At 32.9% G+C, this 26,930-nt stretch overlaps 2 protein-coding genes and 1 long non-coding RNA gene across 3 annotated transcripts in view; 2 read left to right on the top strand and 1 right to left on the bottom strand.

Annotated features, from left to right (window-relative positions):
• Window positions 1-26,125, bottom strand: part of LOC127729439 (G-protein-signaling modulator 2-like) — a 94,074-nt gene extending 67,949 nt beyond the window's left edge. The window contains exon 1 of the mRNA XM_052237270.1: window positions 26,033-26,125. The gene's annotated coding sequence lies outside the window, so the exon portion shown is untranslated. The remainder of the gene's footprint in view (window positions 1-26,032) is intronic.
• Window positions 16,428-26,930, top strand: part of LOC127729452 (uncharacterized) — a 140,395-nt gene continuing 129,892 nt past the window's right edge. Inside the window, exon 1 of the long non-coding RNA XR_007994637.1 lies at window positions 16,428-17,337. This is a non-coding gene — a long non-coding RNA (uncharacterized LOC127729452). The remainder of the gene's footprint in view (window positions 17,338-26,930) is intronic.
• Window positions 26,362-26,930, top strand: part of LOC127729436 (pre-mRNA-splicing factor SYF1-like) — a 36,464-nt gene continuing 35,895 nt past the window's right edge. Inside the window, exon 1 of the mRNA XM_052237266.1 lies at window positions 26,362-26,474. Coding sequence (XP_052093226.1) covers window positions 26,436-26,474 — 39 coding nt within the window. The 5' untranslated portion in view covers window positions 26,362-26,435. The remainder of the gene's footprint in view (window positions 26,475-26,930) is intronic.

Below are 26,930 nucleotides of genomic sequence, written 5' to 3'. Positions count from 1 at the left end.
TAAAAGTAGCTTAGTAATTCAAGCCATCTATCCTAGTCTTTCCTTTGCCTCTCATCCAGCTACATGTAGCTAAGTGATTCAAGCCATCTACCCTAGTCTTTGCTTTGTCTCTCATCCAGCTACAAGTAGCTTAGTAATTCAAGCCATCTACCCTAGTCTTTGCTTTGTCTCTCATGTAGCTACAAGTAGCTATGTAATTCAAGCCATCTACCCTAGTCTTTGCTTTGTCTCTCATGTAGCTACAAGTAGCTAAGTAATTCAAGCCATCTACCTTAGTCTTTGCTTTGTCTCTCATCCAGCTACAAGTAGCTTAGTAATTCAAGCCATCTACCTTAGTCTTTGCTTTGTCTCTCATCCAGCTACAAGTAGCTTAGCAATTCAAGCCATCTACCCTAGTCTTTGCTTTGTCTCTCATGTAGTTACAAGTAGCTAAGTAATTCAAGCCATCTACCTTAGTCTTCAGGTCTTTGCTTTGTCTCTCATCCAGCTACAAGTAGCTTAGTAATTAAAGCCATCTACCCTAGTCTTTGCTTTGTCTGTCGTCTAGCTTAAAGTAGCTAAGTAATTCAAGCCATCTACTCTAGATGTTACTTTGTCTCTAATCAAGCTACAAGTAGCTAAGTTATTCAAGCCATCTACCCAAGATGTTTCTTTGTCTCTAATCCAAGCTACAAGTAGCTAAGTAATTCAAGTCATCTACCCGAGATAGTGCTTTGATTTATTGCACCCTTGCAATTGGTGACATAGTTTTTTTTATTACTATAACTAAAACATAGTTTCTCAAATTATACCAATTCATATCATCATACATGAATTAGTAGTTATAAATATAAATAAAAGAAGAATGTGTCTGAGGAAATGAATTTCCCTGCTCAAGCTTTGCAATTTTAAAAAGTTAAAAAGGGGCGTAACTCTAAAAGGTAGTGACTCACTAACCAAATTCCAAATATATCTGCTAGTTTGGGTTCTTTATAGCATTGTGTATGACTTTCATAAAATTTGCATGAGCCAAACTTAAGTTAGAGTGCTGGAACAAAAATGGGACGGACAGACAGATGGAGGGAAAGACAGAAGTCAATGGTAACACTTAATGCTCCTGTCACCTACGGCGGGGCATAAAAATACCCTTCCTCTATCATCAATATCTTTTAAAACAGGAATAATAAGAGAAATTGGGAAAAGTCAATGAGACAAAAATTCAACAAAACAAACAGCTAGGGTTTAAGGGCAAAGGGGCACATCAGTGCTGCATCTTGTCTGAAAAGGTGTTTATAGATCAAACAAGAGTGCACAAGCTGAAATGTCTAGCCAGCTTTACTGACCAAGATGAATTTAATGTTGAAAATATAAATAACTCAAGAAGGGTACAAGTGATGCCACCCAATTTCATACTTGATCTGTATTATGTGGTAATAAGCATTGTGTATGAGTTTCATAACATTTGGTTGAGGCAAACTAAAGTTAGAGAACGGAAACGAAAAATTCAGCAGTTTTTATGTTTATAAAGGGGCATAACTCAAGAACAGTAAAAGTGACGCCACCCAATTTCGAACTTGATCTGTTTTATGTTGTAATAAGCATTGTGTATACGTTTCATAACATTTGGTAGAGGCAAACTAAAGTTAGAGAATGGAAAAGAAAAATTCAGAAATTTTTCCATTTGTAAAGGGGCATAACTCTAGAACGGTTATAGTGACACCACCAAAATTCAAATTTGATCTGTGTTTTGTGGTAATAAGCATTGTGTATAAGTTTCATAACATTTGGTTGAGGCAAACTAAAGTTAGAGAACGGAAACGAAAAATTCAGCAGTTTTTATGTTTATAAAGGGGCATAACTCAAGAACAGTACAAGTGATGCCACCCAATTTCGAACTTGATCTGTATTATGTGGTAATAAGCATTGTGTATACGTTTCATAACATTTGGTTGAGGCAGACTAAAGTAAGAAAACGGAAACAAAAAATTCAGCAATTTTTCCATTTATAAAGGGGCATAACTCTAGAACAGTTATAGTGACGCCGCCAAAATTCAAACTCAATCTGTGTTTTGTGGTAATAAGCATTGTGTATAAGTTTCATAACATTTGGTTGAGGCAAACTAAAGTTAGAGAACGGAAACCAACTTTGGGACGTACATACGGACGGATGGACGTACAGACGGACAAGGGTAAAACTTAATGCCCCATCCGCTACGGCGGGGGCATAAAAATAAAGATTTTACTACAACAGAGTTCTCAAAATCTATTTTTGCCTGCTGGTCCTCGCTACAATTTCTATTGCAAAATAACAACATTGTGTCAGTCCTTTGCAAAATTTTGGTGGTCGAAACCTAAAGACCACCACTTTTCGAGAACTCTGCTACAAGTATCACATAAACTTAACATTATCAATGATTGGTGACAATAATGTCAAGGTCAAATAAACCAGTGATTTTGCTAGCGCTCGTCATTTTCGTCATTTACGAAACGGTTTTCAAAATGACGAAAGTATTCCAAATCAATTTCGTCACTTAAATTTGGAAAGAGTAAATATATTTTCGCATGAAAATACTATAAATTCTACCTGTCTTATTGTTTCTGACAAGTTTATGACCCTCAGCTAATTAACATTTACAACAGGTGTTATAAGTTGTGATTACAGATAATCCGCTTATCGCCATCGGATGGGTCACTAATCCGTTAATTATTTAATCAACCTCATAATTGATCATCAAAATTATTTTCGTTTCCCCAGTAAAATCAGTCAGTCGGCATTTCAATTTCAATATTTATCAAACGAGAACAATTTGCAGTTCTTTTGTCCTAGTTTCGTCATTTGAGTTTTCCCACGGACAGTTCGCATTTTAATTTCAATATTTCTCAAACGATCACAATTTGCAGTTCGCTTGTCGTAGTTTCATCAAATGAACGTATTTTCGTCATATTTGGTATAACTTTTAATCAAAAACTTTCGACAATTTCGATTAATAAGATCTAACTTTATTCATAACATTCAGAAATGTTTTCACGAGTCAAACAGGTGCTTCCTTTAAGATGAACTGCGCATGCGCGAAAGTATTCTTATGAATTTAAAGACACTAAAACGTAAAATACGAAATATTTAAGTATCAAACTAAACGAGAGAGACAAATATAGTTCTTATTTAGCAAATTTAATTTAAATAAATGATAATTTCCTGCCTTTTTTAAACACAAACCAATCCGTAGATGAATCCGGATTCATTCTGAATTTATTATCCACTTGTCACTTCCCGTTTTCATTTCATTTGGAAATCGAAAGTAAACGTGATCTATTCATGATAAATTTACAATTTAAACATGTTAAAGTCATTAGAATTGTTCCAATAAGGATTTGTACAAATCCTTGGTTCCAACTTTATAGAATTAATTCTAAATATCGCTTTAAAACGTTTTCAAGGATAATGAGTATGAATAATGCAGTGAAATAGTCCTTACAAGTTCATTTATGCTGTGATTCCTGGTTTAAAAAAAAAAATGGATCCCAACTTTTGCTGATTGGGAATGTACCCTGAAACTAACTGAAGTGAAATTGTGAACTAGATTTCTAGATCTTCTATCCTTATCTTCGTATTAAAAGTGCCACATCAGTCAAATCATGCAGTAACTGCCTAGTATGCCAAATCCTTCAAAGTCTGACAAAGATGTATCGATAGTCATATACATCCTAGGTACCTTGCTGCTACCCAAAATAAGGTTGATTTTCATCCCACACAAAAGTGACTAAAGCTCTCAAAATCCTAGCTTAAACCCTGAATAAACCAAGACAGACAGACATGTACACATTACAATAATTCCATACACTTAATGTAGTTGACCTTTTGTATATTGTATCAAAGATACAAACCAAACCATGAAAACTTAACATTGACCAATGAATTTGTTGATGAACCATAAAAATGAGGTCAAGGTCAGGTGATACATGACAGACAGACATGTGCACCTTCCAATCATTCCTTGCACCAAATATGGTTAACCTATTTCTTATAGTAACTAATTAGAAACAGACTTAACCAGGAAAACTAAATCTTGACCAATGAACCATAAAAATGAAGTAAAGTTCAAATGAAACATGCCAGACAGACATGTACACCATATGCTGACTGTGTTATGGGTTTTGCTCATTGTTGAAGGCTGTACCATGACCTATTAGTTGTTAACTTCTGTCATTTAGTCTCTGAGTGAGATTTGTCTCAGTAATCATACCACATCTTCTTATTTTAAATGTATACCATAAGCTTATTCCATGTACCAAATATATTGGACCTATATTACTTTATCTAAGAACCAAACTTAACAAGGAAAACTAAATCTTACCAATGAACCATGAAAAATGTAGTCAAGGTCAGATGAACCCTGCTAGACAGACATGTACACCTTACAATCATTCCATACACCAAATATAGTTGACCTACATCAGAAACTTAACTTTCACCAATGAACTATAATAATCAGGTCAAGGACAAATGATACCTGATAGACAGACATGTACATCTTATAATCATTCCATACAACACATATGACTGACCTACTGAATATAGTAAATGAGAAACACACCTAAGGTAGCAATAAACAGTTAGGAAAAAATATTAAAATTTTCCCTCATAAATTTTACCATCCCCTTTTCATTGCCTTCTTGCAATATTAAGCTTACTGTTTGTGTCATATATGTGCATATGTATGTAATCAGAATCTTCCATAGATTTCATATCCAGTATATGAAATGGTAAAATATAATTTCTCCTTGGTGTATCCATGGCAACAATCTGCATTTTTTTGTTATAAAATATAGCAAAAAGGGGGGAAAAGATGTCACATATTTCCCCAAAATTTGACCAAAAGTAGAATTTCAATCACTTCAAGTAATACCTTTTCTGAAACTGTTTACATATATCTTTCAATAAATCCAATGAAAATCATATGTCTTTCGTCTCATTTTTTTGTAAAATTGCGTCAAAAACTTCGTGTAGAAAAATAGTGTTTGTAAACATTACATTAATTTCTGGACCGATGACCGGTCTAGCTATGAAAATACGGAGAGTCAAACAGAAAATAGCCCATAAAACATGTAAAAAATAATCTTGATGTTCTTATAAACCACCTTTGAAGGCTAAATTAGTACTCAGCTGTCTAAAAATGAATTTTATTACACAATAACTTTCATATTTGAAAAATCCACCGGGGCCAAAATGCGAAACCAAACTCCTAACTGTGTATTGCTACCTTAATAGTAAATATTTTTTTCAAATTCTCCCCTTTAACTAATTTTCTGTGTTCTGCTAGCTAAAACGAGTAAAATGGCCTTTTATTTTTGAAAATTGGTTGAGTAATGAATATTTTATGAAGGTTAGCAGTTGACACTGAAACGCGACAAAAACTGATTTAAAGAAAGGTGCCAAGTCAAAGTGTAAAATCTTGTTTCTACCTCAATTTTTGGCAAAATCTTAAAAACTATACCTCTTTTGTCAGTTTTTTAATGTTGAAAATCTTTATAAAACCTCTGATGATGCAAAATTGTACAAAATTTAACAATTTCAAGCATGAAAATGTTAATCTTTATGTTTAATGTATACCAAAGACTTGATTAAAACACTTGGTAATGGGGAATCAATTTCTTACAGCTGAATCAACTATACATTTAATATATGTCAAAATGTAACATGAAATCTTGATAAAAATAATAATTTGATATATTCGCAAGAAAAAATACAAAACATTCAATACTTAGGCTACTACATACTGCGCAATCCTACAGAAGCAAGGGTTAAGCAAATAGAGTACAATTATAAGCCTTGTGTCAAAATGTCTAATTTTGGTTGCTAAGGACTGTAAACAATAAAATTGACATGTATTGTCATTCTTAAACGCTTAATCCCATCAGAAGTTGATTTAGAATCTAAATATCAATAGATTTGTGGTATGAAAAGTCTTAAATTGTACAATTCTGAGCTTGGTAAGTATGCCATAAGGTAGCAATAAACAGTTAGGAAAAAATATTAAAATTTTCCCTCATAAATTTTACCATCCCCTTTTCATTGCCTTCTTGCAATATTAAGCTTACTGTTTTGTGTCATATATGTGCATATGTATGTAATCAGAATCTTCCATAGATTTCATATCCAGTATATGAAATGGTAAAATATAATTTCTCCTTGGTGTATCCATGGCAACAATCTGCATTTTTTTGTTATAAAATATAGCAAAAAGGGGGGAAAAGATGTCACATATTTCCCCAAAATTTGACCAAAAGTAGAATTTCAATCACTTCAAGTAATACCTTTTCTGAAACTGTTTACATATATCTTTCAATAAATCCAATGAAAATCATATGTCTTTCGTCTCATTTTTTTGTAAAATTGCGTCAAAAACTTCGTGTAGAAAAATAGTGTTTGTAAACATTACATTAATTTCTGGACCGATGACCGGTCTAGCTATGAAAATACGGAGAGTCAAACAGAAAATAGCCCATAAAACATGTAAAAAATAATCTTGATGTTCTTATAAACCACCTTTGAAGGCTAAATTAGTACTCAGCTGTCTAAAAATGAATTTTATTACACAATAACTTTCATATTTGAAAAATCCACCGGGGCCAAAATGCGAAACCAAACTCCTAACTGTGTATTGCTACCTAATCAGGTAACTTTAACCTTGATCACTGATCCATGAAATGAGGTCTAGGTCAGGTGAACCTGGCCTACAGACATGTAGACATTGCAAGGAACCCATATCAAATATAGTTATCCACTGAATAGTAATCCCTTTGGTTGCAGAAGAGACAAGAAATTAAATCATAGCATCATGGATGTTGTGATCCAGCCAATTTTGTAGCTAGTCTTGACATTTTTTCTTACCATACTTTCAATATTTCTTTTATTTTCATTTTCATAATCTCATTGTAAAATTTCTATTCTATTGCCCAAAGATGGAGAATTTTGCAATATTGATGCAAATTATTTTGGTATTTCAATTGAAGACACTGGCAGATTTTCTAACATATTCTTTTTTTAGAAACATTTTAAATTCAATGATTTTGAAAGAATGTTAAGCATGTTAAGGGAAATCTTCAAATGTGTAGCATATTTTTTATATGCCATTAATAATAATTGGCTTAATAATTTAAAGAGGCATTAAAAATGCTCTTTCTCAACAACAACAAAAATAAATTACTATTTTTTATCTAAATTGGTGTTCATTCTTCATTAAGGAAAAAATACATTTCCTGTATTTAATTTCAAATATACATGCACAATTACCTAACGCTGAGATAATTCCAATTACTGTTAAATCCCTCATGAAAAAATGGTGTCTGAATTCTGTCTGACAAGTATTCTTAATTTTTCTTATTTTTTTCTGAATAATGTCTGAATGGCTATAATAATTTACATTTATGCAAATGTCTGAATTTTTGCTGGATTTCGGACTTTTAAGGAAAAATTCAGAATTTTCATACAAACATTCAGACAAAAATCAGAATAGCATTCAGACACAAATCAGAATAATGTAAGAATAAATTAAGACATTATTCAGAATGAATTCAGAAAAATTCTGAACTTAATCAGAAAGATTAAGAAATAATCAGACAACATTCAGAAACATCCAGACAACATTCAGAAATATCCAGACAACATTCAGATGGATTCACACAGATTCAGAAGGATTCAGATATATTCAGAAAACATTCAGAATGATTCAAAATGTGGATATCCATACAAAACTTTGAAACTTATACAACAGAAATTCCCCTAAAAATCTAAAAAGAAGTTCTTGAAGTTGAATGAAAATCAATGTGCTTACACATTGATGATGGTCAAATATCCATAGCCTCTAAACAATAATAAAAAAATCCAAATTTTCAGGAAGTTTGTAAATTAATACTTTCAATAACATAAAATTCAAACTTTAAATTTTCGATTCAATTTTATTATCTGATATGGATCTGTGATTCCCTGGTCTGTTCTTTTCCTGCCTCTCGGAGTCTCCAGCTCTCTTTTCTTTATGAGTAAATTCCCTTCAAAATAGAATGGATCATTTCACATAAAAATTATATCAAGTAGGTGCAGGTATCTTATACCTGAGTAAATAAAAAACAAGCATATGTCTTGTCTGCCCAGGGACAATAACTAAAATTCCACAAATTCTTGTTTGAACTGTTAGTAATTCTCTATAATATTTCTTTCTATTTCCCTAAATCCAACTCTTGACATTGATGATGTAAGCCATTGATATACATTTTATAAAAATCTGGCATGAATTGTACATATGAGTGCTATTTTCTATATTAAATTAACATTTCTAAGAGACTTAACTCCTGTCATGCCTGTTAAAATAATTCATAACCTCTGATATTTCGACTTGTCCCATATATTGCTTATACAAATTTCACAATAAATTTTATTATTCTCCTACAATGCAAGTTGAGATTGCTTACAATTTCAATTTTTTACCTAATTTATATTTGCAACAGGAAAAACTCATTTAAAAATAGTTTGTTTTGAACTGATTTTTACACTTGTCAAGGCATTGCAATAAAATTTTGATATATGTATTTCATTAAAATATGGTTTGAATTGCACACACGAAAATCCCCCTTTTTTAATGGAAAAAAAAACAACAAAAACACAAACTCAAAATCTATAAAAAACCGAAAGGGAGCTAATGTCAATAGATATTAACAATTCACCAAAGTTTCATGCCAATTGGTTCAAGCGTTTTTGAGTTATTGTCTGACATGTTGTCAACGGACGGACAGACGGACAACGGTATACCATAATACATCCCATAAATGGGCTTATAAAAATAGGGTAGGTAGGTAGGCAATTTCATTTAATTTTACTAACATTTTTTATGCAGGTTTATCTGGTTACTACTAGGGAATCAGTCTTACTTTATCAGTGCTTGTTCCTAAATGGCATAAATGTGTTAGGGTTACAGTCCCCCCGTAAATGTTTGAAATTGAAAAAATTGACATTGAAAGTTATATAGGGTCAAGGTGTGCATCTTATTGATGTACGGTTAATACAGAAGAGCATGTATACACGGTAGCACCTCTGTTTATTGTTGTAAAATCTATGTTGCATTCAAAACGTTTTTGATTATTTGTGTTTTTGGGTTCCTGTTTCTTTGACATTTACGTTACTGTTTAGACAAAATAATTGTTTTTTGCATTATCCATTATGAATTCAAGTTAGAAAAGTAAATAGGTCAATCATAAACTGTGATCATTACAAGTAGCATAACCATTTTTAGTGTAAATATATAGTTAGAAATTAATTTTCACAAAGTTTTCATTGTTTGACAAGTACTATTTTCATAGAGCTTACGCTATATGATTTTGGCACTAAATATACTGATCGACTATGCCAAGGTGAAAAATCAAATATTTGTATATTCTTATAAATTGTAAGGTTGCTGTGATTTATTTTGTGTCTCTTCTGTGTCATTCTTACCTCAAAACAATTGGTATTTCCCCACATTATCATAAACGCAATGATGCAGATCATCTTTCATCTAACTTCAAATGGACCAGTTCTTTTAAAAGAAGTGAATATTGTTTTTTATTGGTATAAATATTGATTTTGTTATCAGTCAATTAAAACCATACTAAATATTACTTTTAAACACATGCACATTTAAGCTACAACAATCTGTTCAATACCTATGTACTCTATAAAATAGTATGTGTGGTTCTAGTTACATCTAAAAAAAAAGTTAGGGTAGGTATTTAATAGCCTACAATAATTGTACCATATTCTATGTGCCTGTACCAAGTCAGGAGCCTGTAATTGAGTGGTTGTTGTGCTGTTTGTCATATTTGTTTTTCTTTTAATGTTTTGCATAGTTTGTTCGAATGTTGTGCCATAACACCACTGTCCCGGTTGGTGCGTTCAAATTTAGTTTAACTCCTCCACATTCTATATGTGCCTGTCCAAAGTCAGGAGCCTGTAGTTCAGTGGTTGTTGTTGTTTCATGTACTGTCAATTATCTCTTGTTTTCGTTAATTGTTTTGTAATAAATTGGACTTTCAATTTTCTCAATTGAATTGTTTCATATTTTTCTTGTCAGGACCAATTATACATGTAGCCGTCCAATAAATGGTATAGGTTTGCCTCATAGTTAAATAGTGACATAAAAATTTTACAGGAACCTTTATGATGTCCAGTCATGGTGGACAAATAGCTATAAGTTGTATGGTCCACACACAAGTCACAAAAATAAGAAAATTAGGAAGTGCATAATGATATACTTGTATTTAGTCTTAGATGCATGATTTTTTTTATTAGTTTTTAGTGGCTTTGAACTAGCTGTCAGTAACTTCAAGTACTCTCAGATCAGTACTTAGTGTCTTTTTGTTGTTGGGATATACAAGTACCCGGCCACGTCCACTCCGTGTTGTTGTTAGATGTATTTTATTTGTATCCATCTGATGAGTTAAGCGCCTTTTTCAACTGATTTTTATAGTTCGTTCTTATGTTGTACTGGTACACCACTGTCCCAGGTTTGGAGGGGGGAGGGATCCCGCTAACATGTTTAACCTGCCACATTATGTATGTATGTGCCTTTCCCAAGTCAGGAGCCTGTAATTCAGTGGTTGTCGTTTGTTGATGGGTAACATATTTGTTTTTCTTTCTCTTTTTGTACATAAATTAGGCCGTTTGTTTTCTCATTTGAATTGTTTTACATTTGTCATTTTGGGGCCTTTTATAGCTGACTATGTGGTATGGGTTTTTCTCATTGTTGAAGGCCGTACAGTGACCTATAGTTGTTAATTTCCGTGTCATTTGGTCTCTTTTTTATATACACCTTATCACTATTCCCGCCTGACCCGAGAATCTGTCCCGCTTTAACTATTGACCTCATACAACAATCACTTTTCCATTGTGGCATCAGATATTTTGTATTATGACGTCAAAATTTAACGGGAACCTGTGTGATGTCCAGTAATGGCCGACAAATAGTGATAAGGTGTATTGTAATTTGTAATTAAAATACTGTAAATTCAGAAATTATTGCGTGCATTTATTATTGAGATATTGTCATTTTCGACTAAAGCGTGATTTTAGATTTTGCGATATTGAGACAAATCATGTTTACTTCATATACAAAATTTCAAAATCATTAATGTGAGTTTAAATTATTGCGATTACAACCCTGTCGCATTTTTCGCAATAATAAAAACATTGCATTAATTTCTGAATTTACAGTAACACTTTTTGTGAAATCTTTATTAAAAATCAGTAATTGTCAGACATTGACCTATTGTTCCTTACTTTGATGTCATTTGGTCTCCAGTAGCAGTGGAGAATTGTCTCATTGGCAATCAGATCTTATTTTTATATTGACATTATTGTATATTGTATGGTAAGTCATTTCATTGCTTTTCTGTGACACCTTGCTTCCTCCCAGCAAGACTAAACATAAGCCTTAAAACTAAAAGACCTCATAATGATTGGGACTATGTTTACCCATATCATATTACATGTTGTTTTGAATTTTGCATTGAATAAATATGGTATAATCTGACTGTATAAGGGTACAACCATTCAATATTCTGTTACAGGGGGAGGCAGGATGAATTTTGGAATATTTATTTTGTGATTCCCGATTGTTTTATTTTTTTGTTGTCAAAAAAAATATTTTCACACATAAAGTCTTAAATATCCTTTATTTTGGTGGGTAAAATAATTTTTCATTCTGATATCTTTAAGGGCAAGGCAAGATTATTCATTTTCCAAATCCCCTGCTCCCACCCACAATATTAAATGGCCGTTTCCAAATCAAAAAATTGTCAATGGACTCATCATACCCGTTTGGAGACATTGTTCTTAGCCTGTGGTGGATAGTTCATTCATGCATTAGTTGTATGTGCGGTTGGATTGACACTGACAGTTCACAAGTTGTTAAGTCAATTTTCTGGGCAAGTTGAAAACCATCTTCTGAATGGCAGACGTCATCTTTTCCTATGATTATGAAGCTGTTTTATATATACAAAGGTTCTTGTTTATCTGTTCTGCAGCGTTCTTTCGTCGTCTGCGTCACAAGTTCTAGATCTCAGCAGTGTTTTAACATGAAAACCGACTCCGGATCATTTTCCGGATTATAGTCTGTTACGCTCACCGATAAGTTCTATTAAATCGTAGGCAGAGTAAATAAATCATACAAGGAAATTCGTACCTTATTTCTGAATCTAATATGGAAAGTTAATTAACCGACGTTAAATACGTTTATAATGTATTTACTGGGACTATTATACTAACTGTTATTGTAATAGTCCCAGGTATTTACCACAGTCGTATTTACGTAGGAAGTTATACAATTGGACAGGAAAAACGGGTTTTTTTTAGGCATTTATCATAAACACAATTAACCTGCTAACCGAGTCCTTGTGAGAAAAACGTCCTGGAGTCCGAACATAAAATCTGGTTGGGTACCAAATCGTTAGTATAGGCTGTCCCTGTTTGAACTGATCGTATATAATCCACTTTATAATAATGGCAACTTCATCATATTTTCCCTACTGGAGCCTCAACGATAATTGATTCCTGTCAATCAAGTAAACATTTAACCCGATATCTAAATTTCCCACCAATGTTACCTCGTGCAGTCGACACGCTTTTGTATTTCGATGTCAGTTATGTTTAACATTTCTATTTTGTAAGCGATGTCAAGTTCCAATGCTCAAGTAGTTGGTTGTATAATTTATGCAATAAACAAATCGTTTAAAAAACGAAATTTTTGTAAGCGATGTCAAGTTAGTTGATTGCATAATTTCTGCAATAAATATTACCTTTTAAAAACGGAATTGACTTTTACTCAGTAGATCAATGATTTAATCTTTTTTGGAATTTTCAAACTTGTCGGTGAAAAAAAACAATGAATAAGGGCGATCTGAATCTGATGAAAACTGTTTGTTATTCACCCAAACTTTTATATTTGTTGAATTTATTGAAAACAAAACATTGCTGATGAAAGTAGTGCCGAAATTTTCATTTTCTTTAAAAAAAGAAATAACGATATTAGAATGTTATCACTTGGCTTACACTTTTATCTCAAGATCTAGAAATAGTAGTAGAAAAAAAATTCCTGTAATTTTACTAATAAAGGAGCTACCATTTGATGTTTAGGGGGGAAGGGGGGGGGGGGGGGTAGGATGGAATTTGAAAAAAAAAAGAGTTTTGAGTAAAAAAAGACACGATGAGCAACTTGGCAAAAAAAAGGCAGGATGAAAATTTATATAAAAAAGTCAGGATAAAAAATGGCAGGACTGATTAGAGCGAAAAAAAGAAGGCAGGACAGAGATTACAACTAAATAAAATGCAGGACAACATTTTTCATCTTAACCCCCACCCCCACCCCTAAAAATCAAATGGTAACTCCCGAAGTGGACGTATGTTTTTGACAAACAACAATGCACTTTTATTCTGACAGTAGCAAAAGTGCGAGACACATGGTTTCATAGAAACCATTTACCTTTTTTTTTTAATATAAAAAACATTCCAGACATCAGTATTTAATTTTTATTAACACTCGTCAACGAATATTCCATATTTTCTTTTTTCCTCTTGTCTGTAATTGTCTGAAAACATTTTACATCGTTAAGCTATTCTTTCGTTTGAGTACGTCATCTGTTTTGACCTCGAAAGAGTATCAAAATAATGGGGGTCTTCGGCTCTCCATATATACTGTACCGCTTTCAACGGGTATCTTTCAATTAGATCAGATCCAAATTGTATATATGTGATAATCTGGGAACTATGTTCCTGGTGATAACTAAGAAATAAATGAATGAAGATGAATGGGGTTTGTAATACCAGCAACACCTCTGTACCTAAAATGGGTCACTTCTTAGGAATTTCGAATATATCAATGGGGTCCTATTTCACGGAGCAACATGTTTGCAATCAACTGATATAATTGCTAAGAACGACATTTCTCTTTGTTTCATTTACAAAATGGTATTCCTTTTATTGGGGGTCTCATTCGGGGGGGGAGTCTGATCCCGGATCCGGCTTATTGTTTAGTGAGAATCCCGTATCCCGCTTCTCGTTGCCATAATAGCGCATGTAATTTCCCGTTTTCACGCCGTTAATTATTTGACTTTCACGTGTCGCGCTTAAAACAAATCGGCCAATCCCGCGTTACGCTTAGACCCCAATGAAACCCACTTTATTCTGTTATACTTGATATTTTTGCACATTGAAAATTTCGTTATACACGGGAATACAGAAAAGATAATTCTTACAGTTTTGTCTGTCCTTGAAGAAACCAAAAATCGAGACATAGGTATATGCTGTTTCCGGCATCGGCGGCGGCAGTGGCTTTGAACAACGTATTACAAGTTAATTTGTGACTGAGAAACTTTTGCTTAGTTTACATGTATTAGTTTGATAAGGTCAGGTTATGGGGAACTTCTAGAGGTAGGTCAATGATATTTGGTATGCAGTTAAACTAGCATTGGTGCATCTCATTTCCATGGAAATTATTTGACCCTGCACCCTCTGTCATGGTCTACTGACTTTGACACTTTTGCTAAGTCTTCATGTATTAGTTTGTGATTAGGTCAGTTTTTGGGGAACCACTAGTTGAACTAGCATAATAAATACATCCTCATTTCCATTGAGATTATTTGACCCTACCCCCTCAGTCATGGTCTATAGATTTTGAAACTTTTGCTAAGTTTACAACTGTATTAGTTTATGATAAGGTCAGTTAATGCATTATGATATGTCAATGCTATTTGGTATGCAGTTTAACTGGCATTGGTACATCTCATTTACATGGAGATAATCTGACCCTGCTCTATCTGTCATGGTCTATTGATAATTGGTATGCATATGTATTAGCATTGGCACATTTCATTTCCATGGAGATTGTTTGGCCCTGTAGCTTCAGTCATGGTTCATATACTTTGAATATTTTGTTTAACTATTACTATTTTGATTTCAACATTTACATTTTAGTGTCAACATAACAAAAAGGTTAGTCATCTCTGTGTCAACAATTTATTAAACATAGTTCTGACACATTAAGAAAAATTAAGACATTTTTCAGAAGTTCTGAATTTGTCTGAATCATATTCTTACTGATACAGACAGATTCTTAATTCGTCTTACCTTCTTGAACATAATTCTGACACTTTCAGAACAATTCAGACACTTTCAGAAGTTCTGAATTTGTCTGAATAAAATTCTTATTGATTCAGAAATATTCAGCAAAAATTCAGAATTGTCAGCATCAATTCAGAATAGAAATATCGGGATTCAGAAAAATTCAGACATCATTTATCATGTAAGACAATTTCAGAAAAAATTCAGACATTTTCAGACAAATTCAGACAATATTCAGAATTTTTTTTTCATGAGGGATAGCTATATAATAGTGAATATACAATAAATTTATATCAGAAAATGCTCAGGTAAGAGTTATGCAATTGTGTTTATTGTTTCAACCAAATTACTGATAATTAAGGTAGTATGGGTGTCTTTTGCCATCTTGGATTGTAAATAACAGAGAACCTATAGCTAAGGTCCAGATTTTCAATCAAATTAGCAAAATTGATGAGGAATGCAGATAACTAATGTGATTTCATTTAAAAGAATAAATTTATACATGTTATAAGATTTCAACTTATAAATATTAATATTTTTACAAGAGTAGATTTTTTTTGCTTGATTTTAAAATTTTTAAATTGGCATTTTAAGGGGAGGTATCTCTGAAATATTGCATTTTCTGAAGGAATCTACATGAAATTTTGCTATTTTATATTTTAGCCAGAAAAAACGTATGGTGACCCTATCTTTTCTTTTGATATTCTCAAAGCATTGTCTAAAAGCTATCTTCTCGTATTTTATTTTAGGTGCAATACCACCATTGATTTTCCCCTATTAGTCTTTGTTAAATTTGCACTTTTCAAAAAATTGTGCAGAATTTATCTTTGTTTCAAATCAAGAAATACTTGGCATGAGTAAAGTTTTATCCTGTCCAGTACTATAGACAAAATAAATTCACATAACATTTCATTGCATATAAGAAAATAACACCTGTATATAAAGTTAAATTGCACCTATTTTTGTGTAAATTTCATGCGCTCACTCCAAAATGTGGCAGAATAGTAAACCAGTTGACGGTGGCCACTTACCAGAAGAAGAAGAAGAACTATCACTGGAAGTTAACCAATCAAATTTCACCCCTTTTTTTCCTGTGTACAAGCTTTAGTAACCATGCATGTAACCTCAAGTTTCCAAAATATTCTATAGAAACACCAAATAAAAAAAAATGCTCCGCTGGGGCACAGCTTGATACGACCGCAGAGGTCGAACCCTGAACAGTTGGGGCAAGTATGGACACAACATTCAAGCTAGATACAGCACTGAATATGGATTGTAATTAAATATTTGATACAGCATAGGTTTCTCACACAGACTGAAAGTGGTCTAAGAACTTAAATATTTTTAATTTACCTATTCAAACCATATCATTATTATTTGCTTTTATATATAAATCAGAAATAACCAATTTAAAATGGAAAATTTTAAAGAAAAAAAAGGAAAAAAAAATCCCCCCCAATTTTTTGAACCCCCTTATGATTCATCACCCCCAAACTCAATCCAAGCTTTCCCTTTGTGGTATGGTACCTTGCAGTACAATTTCAGAGAGATCCATACACTTGAACACAAGTTATTGTCTGGAAACTAGAAAAATGCTTGTTTTTTGGCCCCTTTTTGGCCCCAAATTCCTAAATGTTTAGGGCAATTACCCCCAAATTCAAACCCAGCTTTCCCTTTTGTGATATGGAACCTTGCAGTACAATTTCATAAAGATCCATACACTTACACACAAGTTATTGTCCTGAAACTAGAAAAATGCTTGTTTTTTTGCCCTTTTATGGCCCCTAATTACTAAAAATTTGAGGGAATTACCCCCAAAATCAATCCCAGCCTTCTCTTTGTGGTATGGTACCTTGCAGTACAATTTCAGAGAGATCCATACATTTAAACACAAGTTATTGTTTGAAAACTAGAAAAATGTTTATTTTTGGCCCCTTTATGGCCCCTTATTCCTAAACTTTCTGGGCAATTACCCCAAAACTCAATTCCAGCTTTCCCTTTGTGATATGGAACCTTGTGGGACATGTGGGACAATGTCAGAGAGATCCATACACTTACACACAAGTTATGTCTGGAAGTTACAAAAACGCTTATTTTTGGCCCCTTATTCCTTAACTGTGGGTACCATAACCCCCAAAATCAATCCCCACCTTCCTTTTGTGGTATTGAACCTTATGGTAAAATTTCATTGAGATCCATTCACTAAAACTAAAGTTAGAGTGTGAAAACTAATGTGTCTTCGGACGACGACGACGCCAACGTCATACCAATATATGACCACAAAAATTTGTTTGCGGTCGTATAAAAATAAGGGTGCTTTGAAACACCCAAGATATATGTTTATGACTTAGAAATTTTTTACTGCAATGAAATGTAGGATTAATTTCCTACAACTGTCAAATTCAAGGGAATATTTTTTTCAACCCTTTTTCTTATGCAACCGGATGTGACGTACTATGATTTGGTGGTATTACACCTTTACAGTTCTATCATTTAGTTTAGCTTCTAATCATATAATGATGTTTTCTCCTGTATAATCCATACAAAATGTGTCATTTTGTCACAACCTGTAGCTTGAGAAAATGCTCGGTGACCTATCATTTTTTTTTTTTTTTTGAACATACATGCACCACAATATATGCTTAGTTTTGGCAAAGTATGAACAAATTCTATCATTTTTAATTTACACTCCCATACCACCTCAATTATGATGATTATGACACTGATTTTACAAGTGAATTAAATATGGTTCCATTTTTTATACGTTATTAATCAGTCAGCTTTCTCACAAATTTAACAGAATAATTCTATGTAGTGTTCAACCTGTAATTTGTTTAAAGCTTAACATTCAAGTTTACCAAATATGATATCACAATTCAACTTCTTACAACTGGACAATAAAATCATTGAGAATTCCTGAATGCCATCGCCAAAAGAGTACTCCCGTTTATCCTATTTAAAGGCAATATAACTGGAAAGGTGAGTTTTTAAAAAAACTCTTAATATAGATTTTCATTTGGGAATGAATACATGCTGGTAACAGACCTTTTTGGGGCATGAAGTGGTACAGTTGTACTTGGGAACAAGAACACATGCTAAATTGTTCTCGAGGCGATGTTTATCAGTCAGGGGTACTACTTAAACAAGTGATTTCAGAATCACTTCCTCGAGTGATTTTGGCTGTGAAATATTAAAAATTTTCACACAGACTTTTAAAATCACTGAAACAAGAAATTTTAGAAGTTAAAATGTAATCACTTTAATAAGTGTTTATAACATTTTCTTGATATTTTTCCCACAAGCAAGATTTTTTTATTGGTAAAAAGACAACAATTCCATTGAAAAAACAACTATGTACATGCAGAAATTGTCTTTTGCTTGATAAGCCTGACACTTTTACAGTTTTTTTAAAATATGCAAAAACTGGAATAGTTTGTAGATCAGGTCATAACCTTGAAGTAGATCATTCTAACTCTAAAGAAAACCAATCAGGTTACCTAATATTGTTGATCTTTGTCTGATAGTAAGAGTAGTTAATGAATTTTTGATTACAGAAAAATTCCCAAGGGTACTTTTAAAAGCTTTAGCGCACTAACTTACTGCCCAAGCGCACTAACTTACTGCCCAAGCGCACTGGTGAAATTAATATACTGTAACGGGAGTGGAGTTTCCACTGGCTTCGTTTTCCCGTTGTCTACCCAAGTACTGGGATATTGGACAACTAAAACCACGTAAACATAAAGATGATGTTTATTAAGAGACATACGTTATGGTTGAATATAAGTTACATACAAGAATAATAAAATATACGGTGGTGGCTAGTCTACTTGTCATTGTAAAGTTCTATATAAATTTGCAAGCCAAACGGTATGAGCGTCTGCTCATTTCAAATCTTAAGTGTAGACTGCCCTGAACCCGGTGAGTGACGTCATACTTATAGTTCCTAGGGACAACGAGCCCGGCCGGGCCGGATGTCAGGCACGTGCAAGAGGCAGGAAGTCCCGACAAGAATAATTACATGGCCGGTCTCGGAAGAAAGAGTTACGGAACTATAAATAATACTAACATTAACCAATTTCCCCAAATAAATAGAATAAATAACAAGTAAACAAAGTGACCACCATTACACTCCCCCTCTCTTAAGACATAATGTGCCCACACATTAGTCCTAAGATCGGTCAGGTATACTTACCAAATTTCGTATACAGACACACATAGTTATCAACAAATTAATCAATTTACTGTTAATGTCAATAAATAATTTCAAAAATAGTTCAAGATATTCAACGGTCTTTAACTAAATGTTCAAAAGTCACAAATACATCACGAGACATCATCACGGAGTAGGGAATCCAATTTTAAAGTTTGAGCGGAGAATCCAGATACACATCTTGTCCAAGGTTCCAGGGAGGTAAATATGGTAAAAGTCGTCCAGTAGATTTTCCAAATCTGTAAAGTAGTCCAAGTAAGTGTTCCCCAACATTTAATTCCATGTGGTTTAGTTACGTTTAAAGTTATCGGCAAAAAGGCCAATATAAATTTCAATGTTCCCTCATTGTGGCCAGCTATCCACGCACTGAAACAATTTCAGTTTAATCTCCCATATTTTATCAGACACTGGAATAATTAAGAAGCACATTCTTCTTATAAAATCCTGACTCACCAAGAGTCTATAATAGTCTAAATACACAAGCACTGCACCACTTGATCGGGTGCCCCAATATGTATTTGTATACGTCTCCGAAAGCATATAGCCCATGGAATTAATATAAACATATAGAACATACATTTCTATACTGGAATCCATACAAACTGATTGTTTGTTTATCAAATATTTCAAAAATTAGTAAGTCATATAAAATAAAATGCTTCGCTGGGGCGCAGCTTGATACGACCGCAGAGGTCGAACCCTGAACAGTTGGGGCAAGTATGGACACAACATTCAAGCTTGATACAGCTCTGAATTTGGATTGTTATTAAATATTTGACACAGCATAGGTTTCTGACACAGAAAGAATGTGGTCTAAGAACTTGAATTTTTTTAATTTACCTATTATGGTCCAATGTCCAAAATCAAAATACATGGTTAGATTCAGCATATAAAAGAACCCCATATATTCAATTTTTGTTAAAATCAAACAAAGTTTAATTTTGGACCCCAACTTGGACAAACTTGAAAACTGGGCCCATAATCAAAAATCTAAACACATGTTTAGATTCAGCATATCAAAGAACCCCAAGAATTCAATTTTTGCTAAAATTAAACTAAGTTTAATTTTGGACCCTTTGGACCTTAATGTAGACCAATTTAAAAAACGGGACTTAAAATTAAAAATCTAAATACACGGTTAGATTTGGAATATCAAAGAACCCCAATAATTCAATTTTTGATGAAATCAAACAAAGTTTAATTTTGGACCCTTTTGACCTCAATATGAACCAATTTGATAGCGGGGCCCACAAATAAAAAATCTAAATTCATGGTTAGATTCAGCATATCAAAGAACCCCATATATTCAATTTTTGTTGAAATCAAAAAAAGTTTAATTTTGGACCCCAACTTGGACCAACTTGAAAACTGGGCCCATAATCAAAAATCTAAACACATGTTTAGATTCAGCATATCAAAGAACCCCAAGAATTCAATTTTTGTTAAAATCAAACTAAGTTCAATTTTGGACCCTTTGGACCTCAATGAAGACCAATTTAAAAAACAGGACCCAAATTAAACATATAAAAACACGGTTAGATTTGGCATATCAAAGAACCCCAATAATTCAATTTTTGATGAAATCAAACAAAGTTTAATTTTGGACCCTTTTGACCTCAATATGAACCAATTTGATAGCGGGGCCTACAAATAAAAAATCTAAATACATGGTTAGATTCAGCATATCAAAGAACCTCATATATTCAATTTTTGTTGAAATCAAACAAAGTTTAATTTTGGACCCCAATTTGGACCAACTTGAAAACTGGGCCTATAATCAAAAATCTAAATACATGTTTAGATTCAGCATATCAAAGAACCCCATATATTCAATTTTTGTTGAAATCAAACAAAGTTTAAATACTGGACCCTATCTTGGACCAACTTGAAAACTGGGCCCATAATCAAAAATCTAAACACATGTTTAGATTCAGCATATCAAAGAACCCCAAGAATTCAATTTTTGTTAAAATCAAACTAAGTTTAATTTTGGACCCTTTGGACCTTAATGTAGACCAATTTAAAAAACAGGACCCAAAATTAAAAACCTAAATACATGGTTAGATTTGGAATATCAAAGAGCCCCAATAATTCAATTTTAGATGAAATCAATCAAAGTTTAATTTTGGACCCTTTTGACCTCAATATGAACCAATTTGATAACGGGGTCCACAAATAAAAAATCTAAATACATGGTTAGATTCAGCATATCAAAGAACCCCATATATTCAATTTTTGTTGAAATCAAACAAAGTTTAATTTTGGACCCCAATTTGGACCAACTTGAAAAATGGGCCAAAAATCAAAAATCTAAATACATGTTTAGATTCAGCATATCAAAGAACCTCATATATTCAATTTTTGCTAAAATCAAACAAAGTTTAATTTTGGACCCTTTGGACCTTAATGTAGACTATTTTGAAAACTGGACCCAAAATTAAAAATCTAAATACACTGTTAGATTCGGCATAACAAATAAATAAATGTGATCAAAGATTTTACAAATCTAATGCGCCATACTGTGCAATTAAAGATTACTTCTTGAAATTTTTCAATATTTGAAATTTGAAAAAAAAATAATATTTGAAGAATAATTCTTTTTAATTTCTGAAATCTGAAATGAGAAAAAATTGACCCCCCACAATTTCTTTTTATCCCCCCCCCTTTTTTCCCCCAAAAAATTCTTTCCCTCAAGATATGGTCATAATCTCAATTCAAATTTCCAATGGAGTTGGCAACCATAATTACCCATTTAAATTTACCATAGTGCTAACTTAATCTATTTTATAATAGAATTAAAAATATAGTGTCAAATCTTTCATATGGATTTTTTTGTAAAAAAAAATGATGCAACATTTGCAGATATTTTTACTAGTCTTCCTTTATAAATATGCATTTCTTTAAACATAATTTAAAAGCAGTGTAAGGGAAGTAACCAAAACGTTGTATTTGGATTACCTCCCTTACACTGTTTTAAATTATCTTTATTGTTCATTAACCATTACTTTATACATAATTTAAAAGCAGTGTAAGGGAGATAATTTCAATGATGAATTTGATTTATCTCCCTTACACTGCTTTAAATTATGTTTTGTACTAAAGTATTTGTCCATTAACCAGGACAACCTTGTTTTTCCCCCTTTTTTGCCCCTAATTCCTAAACGGTTTGAGCCATAACCCCCCAAAGCAAATCCTAACCATCCCTTTGTGGTATGGAAACTTGTAGTATAATTTCAGAGAGATCCATACACCGTTCCACAGTTATTGTCTGGAAACTAGAAAATGCTTATTTTTGGCCCCTTTTTGGCCCCTAATTCCTTAACTGTTGGTACCATAACCCCCAAAATCAATCCCAACCTTCCTTTTGTGGTATTTAACCTTATGGTAAAATTTCAAAAAGATCCATTCACTTAAACTAAAGTTAGAGTGCGAAAACCAATGTGTATTCGGACGACGACGCTGGACGACGACGACGCCGGACGACGACGACGCCAACATCATACCAATATACGACCACAAAATTTTTTTGCGGTCGTATAACAATTGGACTATATAATAAATCATCCCTTGTATTCCAGTAATCCCCAAACAATATCCTTAACCATGCAGACAGCATACCCATGGTGAACCAATAATTAGGTAGTAAAAATACATACGCAACAAGACTAACCAATAGTCCATACCCATCCTAGTGCCATTCTCTAGCACATAAGGTATTTCCAAATTTGCCTGTATGTACCACCGAAAGCAGCTTCCCACAGCTAAAATACTGAGTGTACTTTCTTCTATTTAGCAATAATCCAGCACAACTCGTACAAGACAACCCTATTCCAGCTGTATGACAAAAATGTCATTATAATCCAAATTCTGACTACATCCACAATTCCTTCATACGCATTGCTTAACTACTGAAAAGATTCAGTATTATTTTCCCTCCACGTAACAACCCCACCAAACTGAAATTAATTCAGTTTATTTCCAAAAGACCAAAGTAAAAATGAACATCATGATGATGTTATATAAAACATATTCTAGTACAAAACTGTACTTTTAATCCTTTTTTCAAGATTAATATAAACCGAACAAATTTCCAGAATATAATCCATGATGGCACAATATAGCCTTTTACATACGATATAACTTTGAAGTTTTGTGTATTGTTAATTCCCTCCTTTCAATGCAAGAAAGCTAAATAATTGCTATTACATCCACACTCACAAGACATAAATGCAGACAATACTGACAGAAATGCAAGTACAAAATGTACTTTTTAATCCAAAACGATTTCAAGTATAATCCAACAAATAATTTGACTTTCCAAATCCAATTATGACAATAAATATAAATACGAATCACTTAAACGGAAATAACAAATTAAACAGCGTTTTCATAATTAGAACGACAATGAGTATTCCCTATTGGTACCTCCATACACACATTCCTTAGATGTCATGTGTTTTGACGTCAAAAATGTGACGTCATTTTGTAAACATGGCGTGATAAATCACGGACTTCCTGAAAATTGAAAAGCCATAATAAGCTTTATCCTGCAATAAAATGCAGTTAAATATTTAATTTTGCTGTTGTGTAAATTAGTACAAACATGGTGTGTCTGTTTTTCTTTTATGCAAGAACTGCATTTTTCCTCTGGAACGTGAACAAAATATTCACCTTGTGCTCCAATTTTAATTTTCCCTGCTGGATTTCTAATTTCAATTTCTGAAGGTAAGTCACCTTTACTTATCTTATTGTACAAAACAATATTGAATGCAGTACTGGTCATTGTCGGACCGGCACAAACGGCCGAAATGATAAGAAGACGAACAATAAACTGTTCGATTTTGACTCCTAGGGATACAAAAATCCCTTTTATTCCAGCCATATTGCAGAAATAATGTACAAACAATACGTTTGTTTTAATTATTATCCTAAAATATCCCTCGGACGAGCCCCCAATGTAACGGGAGTGGAGTTTCCACTGGCTTCGTTTTCCCGTTGTCTACCCAAGTTCTGGGATATTGGACAACTAAAACCACGTAAACATAAAGATGATGTTTATTAAGAGACATACGTTATGGTTGAATATAAGTTACATACAAGAATAATAAAATATACGGTGGTGGCTAGTCTACTTGTCATTGTAAAGTTCTATATAAATTTGCAAGCCAAACGGTATGAGCGTCTGCTCATTTCAAATCCTAAGTGTAGACTGCCCTGAACCCGGTGAGTGACGTCATACTTATAGTTCCTAGGGACAACGAGCCCGGCCGGGCCGGATGTCAGGCACGTGCAAGAGGCAGGAAGTCCCGACAAGAATAATTACATGGCCGGTCTCGGAAGAAAGAGTTACGGAACTATAAATAATACTAACATTAACCAATTTCCCCAAATAAATAGAATAAATAACAAGTAAACAAAGTGACCACCATTACACTACAAAGAAAAAGGGATAATTGATTTATGTAGGAAAATTATAGAAAAGATTGTGAAAATATGGAAAATCAATGAAATTAGCATTTGAAGATCAAAGAAAACACTAAAATCACTAAAATAGGTGATAACTGAATTTATCAAATCACTGAAATAAGTGATGATGAAATCACTTGTTTAAGTAGCACCCCTGACTGTTTATTGAATTCATTACTCCCAACATAGTATTTTAGATGCATGTGATGTATGAACTGGTCAATGCTGGTGATTTGTATCATTTCTATGCTCAGAATGGACTTTTAAATAAAGCATTCAGATTTTTTAATTTTTATCCAATTTCCTCTATGATATGTTGTCAATCATGTCAAAATGTAAAAAAATATGAATGTCATTTTATTGTTTTAAGGTTCATGTGGACCCTTCGTCTAAAATGGCTGCATTTTCACCTCAAAATTTACTCTGAGTACAGACAAACCTGTGCATCTGGAAAAGTTTTAAGGCATAGCATGCCCTAGATAAATAAAATTCAAATATATTTTATGTTTTAGAAAATTAAAAACTTAACCGGATTTTGCAGTGCACTTTTTTTCATTCCTCCAGAAGGTGCCAAAATAAACTAAGTTGGGAAAGAGGTTTGAGAACTTCCCCACAGGTAATAATTGAAGTGAACTGTTTTGATTGACATGGACAATAGATTGACAATAGATACCTGACAATAATTGGTGATTTAAACTGTGTACCTGAGTGGACCATATCAAGTGAAACTCAACTGTTTGTTAATTTTATCATCTTCTGCAGGGACGAAAAAAAGTGCACTCCTAAATCCAGTTAAGTTTTAAATTTTCTAAAACATACAATGCATTAGAAGTTTATTTATCTAGGGCATGCTATGCCTTAAAACTTTTCCAGATGCGCAGGTTTGTCTGTACTCAGAGTAAATTTTGAGGTGAAAATGCAGTCATTTTAGCCAAAGGGTCCACATGAACCTTAAAATAGGATAATTCAAGTTGTAGGATTAAGTAACCCCTGCAATTTACAAATTACTGGTACCCTCCATGAATTCCTTCTATGTTACAAGGAGCGAATAGCGAGTGAACAAATGAATCAAGATGCAGCTGTATGCAAATTTGCCATAATTTGGATTTCAATATTTTAATTTCACTAAAAAACAAACAAAAATATCAATTGCAATATATTGATCTATAATGTAACATTACCAAAAAAACAAAGACATCTACAACTTGGAATGACAACACCCAAATACCTACCATTTATATTTTTTACCGACAATATCCTAATCCTCTTAGTCTTTTTTTCCAGAATTGTTTAGATGGAGGGAAGTTTAATCATCTCTCGTAACAAACGAGATTAAGGTAGATGGAATATTCCATATGATACTAAGGGGAGTCATGTTCCTATCTTAAACTCTTAATTTTAATGTTTACCCTAACAGTGATGAAAGTGTAATTTTATGATACACTTAATTTTTATTATTCAATAAATATTTGTTTGTATATCAATTTGGCCTCGATAAATTTTTAAAATATTTTGCCTCACAAATTGGCACACCCCTTTAAAATTTCACACAACGCATTTTATACGATCCAATATGTCAGCGCCCATGAAAACCTAAGAGAAATTATAATTCAACTCAAGACATTACACGAAAGGATGCCAGTACTAATGGAAAAACAGAAAGATATTTTCTTTGTAAATTACCTTTTTTCAATATATAAGCGATTGTTAAATGGTCTTTAGTTGTCAATGTACAGCCGCTAGAACCTTGGCTTGGGAATATACATCTTCTCTGTTCTCTTCTTCTTCTTCTGTTGCATGGATATCCTTCCATTCATGGAACACCACATACAGCTGTGTATGTGTATTGAAATGTGTCACACAATTTTAAAATTTATTTATACTAATAAATTTAAAATCTAAAAGGACACTTTTAAACAGTATAAATAGGGGAAATTAATTTTAAAATCTATATACGAATAAATTTAAAATCTAAGAGGATACTTTTATACAGTAAAAGTTATACAAGGATACTTTATACAGTATAAGTTAAGCGGGAAGAATACCCTGTCTCTCCCTGTTTATCTGTCTATATACATACAAACAAAAATTTAGCAAAGTACTGTTCAGTAGCCACATTATATACAATGT

Source organism: Mytilus californianus, unplaced genomic scaffold (assembly GCF_021869535.1).
Source record: "Mytilus californianus isolate M0D057914Y unplaced genomic scaffold, xbMytCali1.0.p SCAF_2, whole genome shotgun sequence".
In the NCBI taxonomy this organism is placed as follows: domain Eukaryota; kingdom Metazoa; phylum Mollusca; class Bivalvia; order Mytilida; family Mytilidae; genus Mytilus; species Mytilus californianus.
Note: the sequence above shows the minus strand (reverse complement) of the source record. Positions and strands in the feature narration are given on the sequence as shown.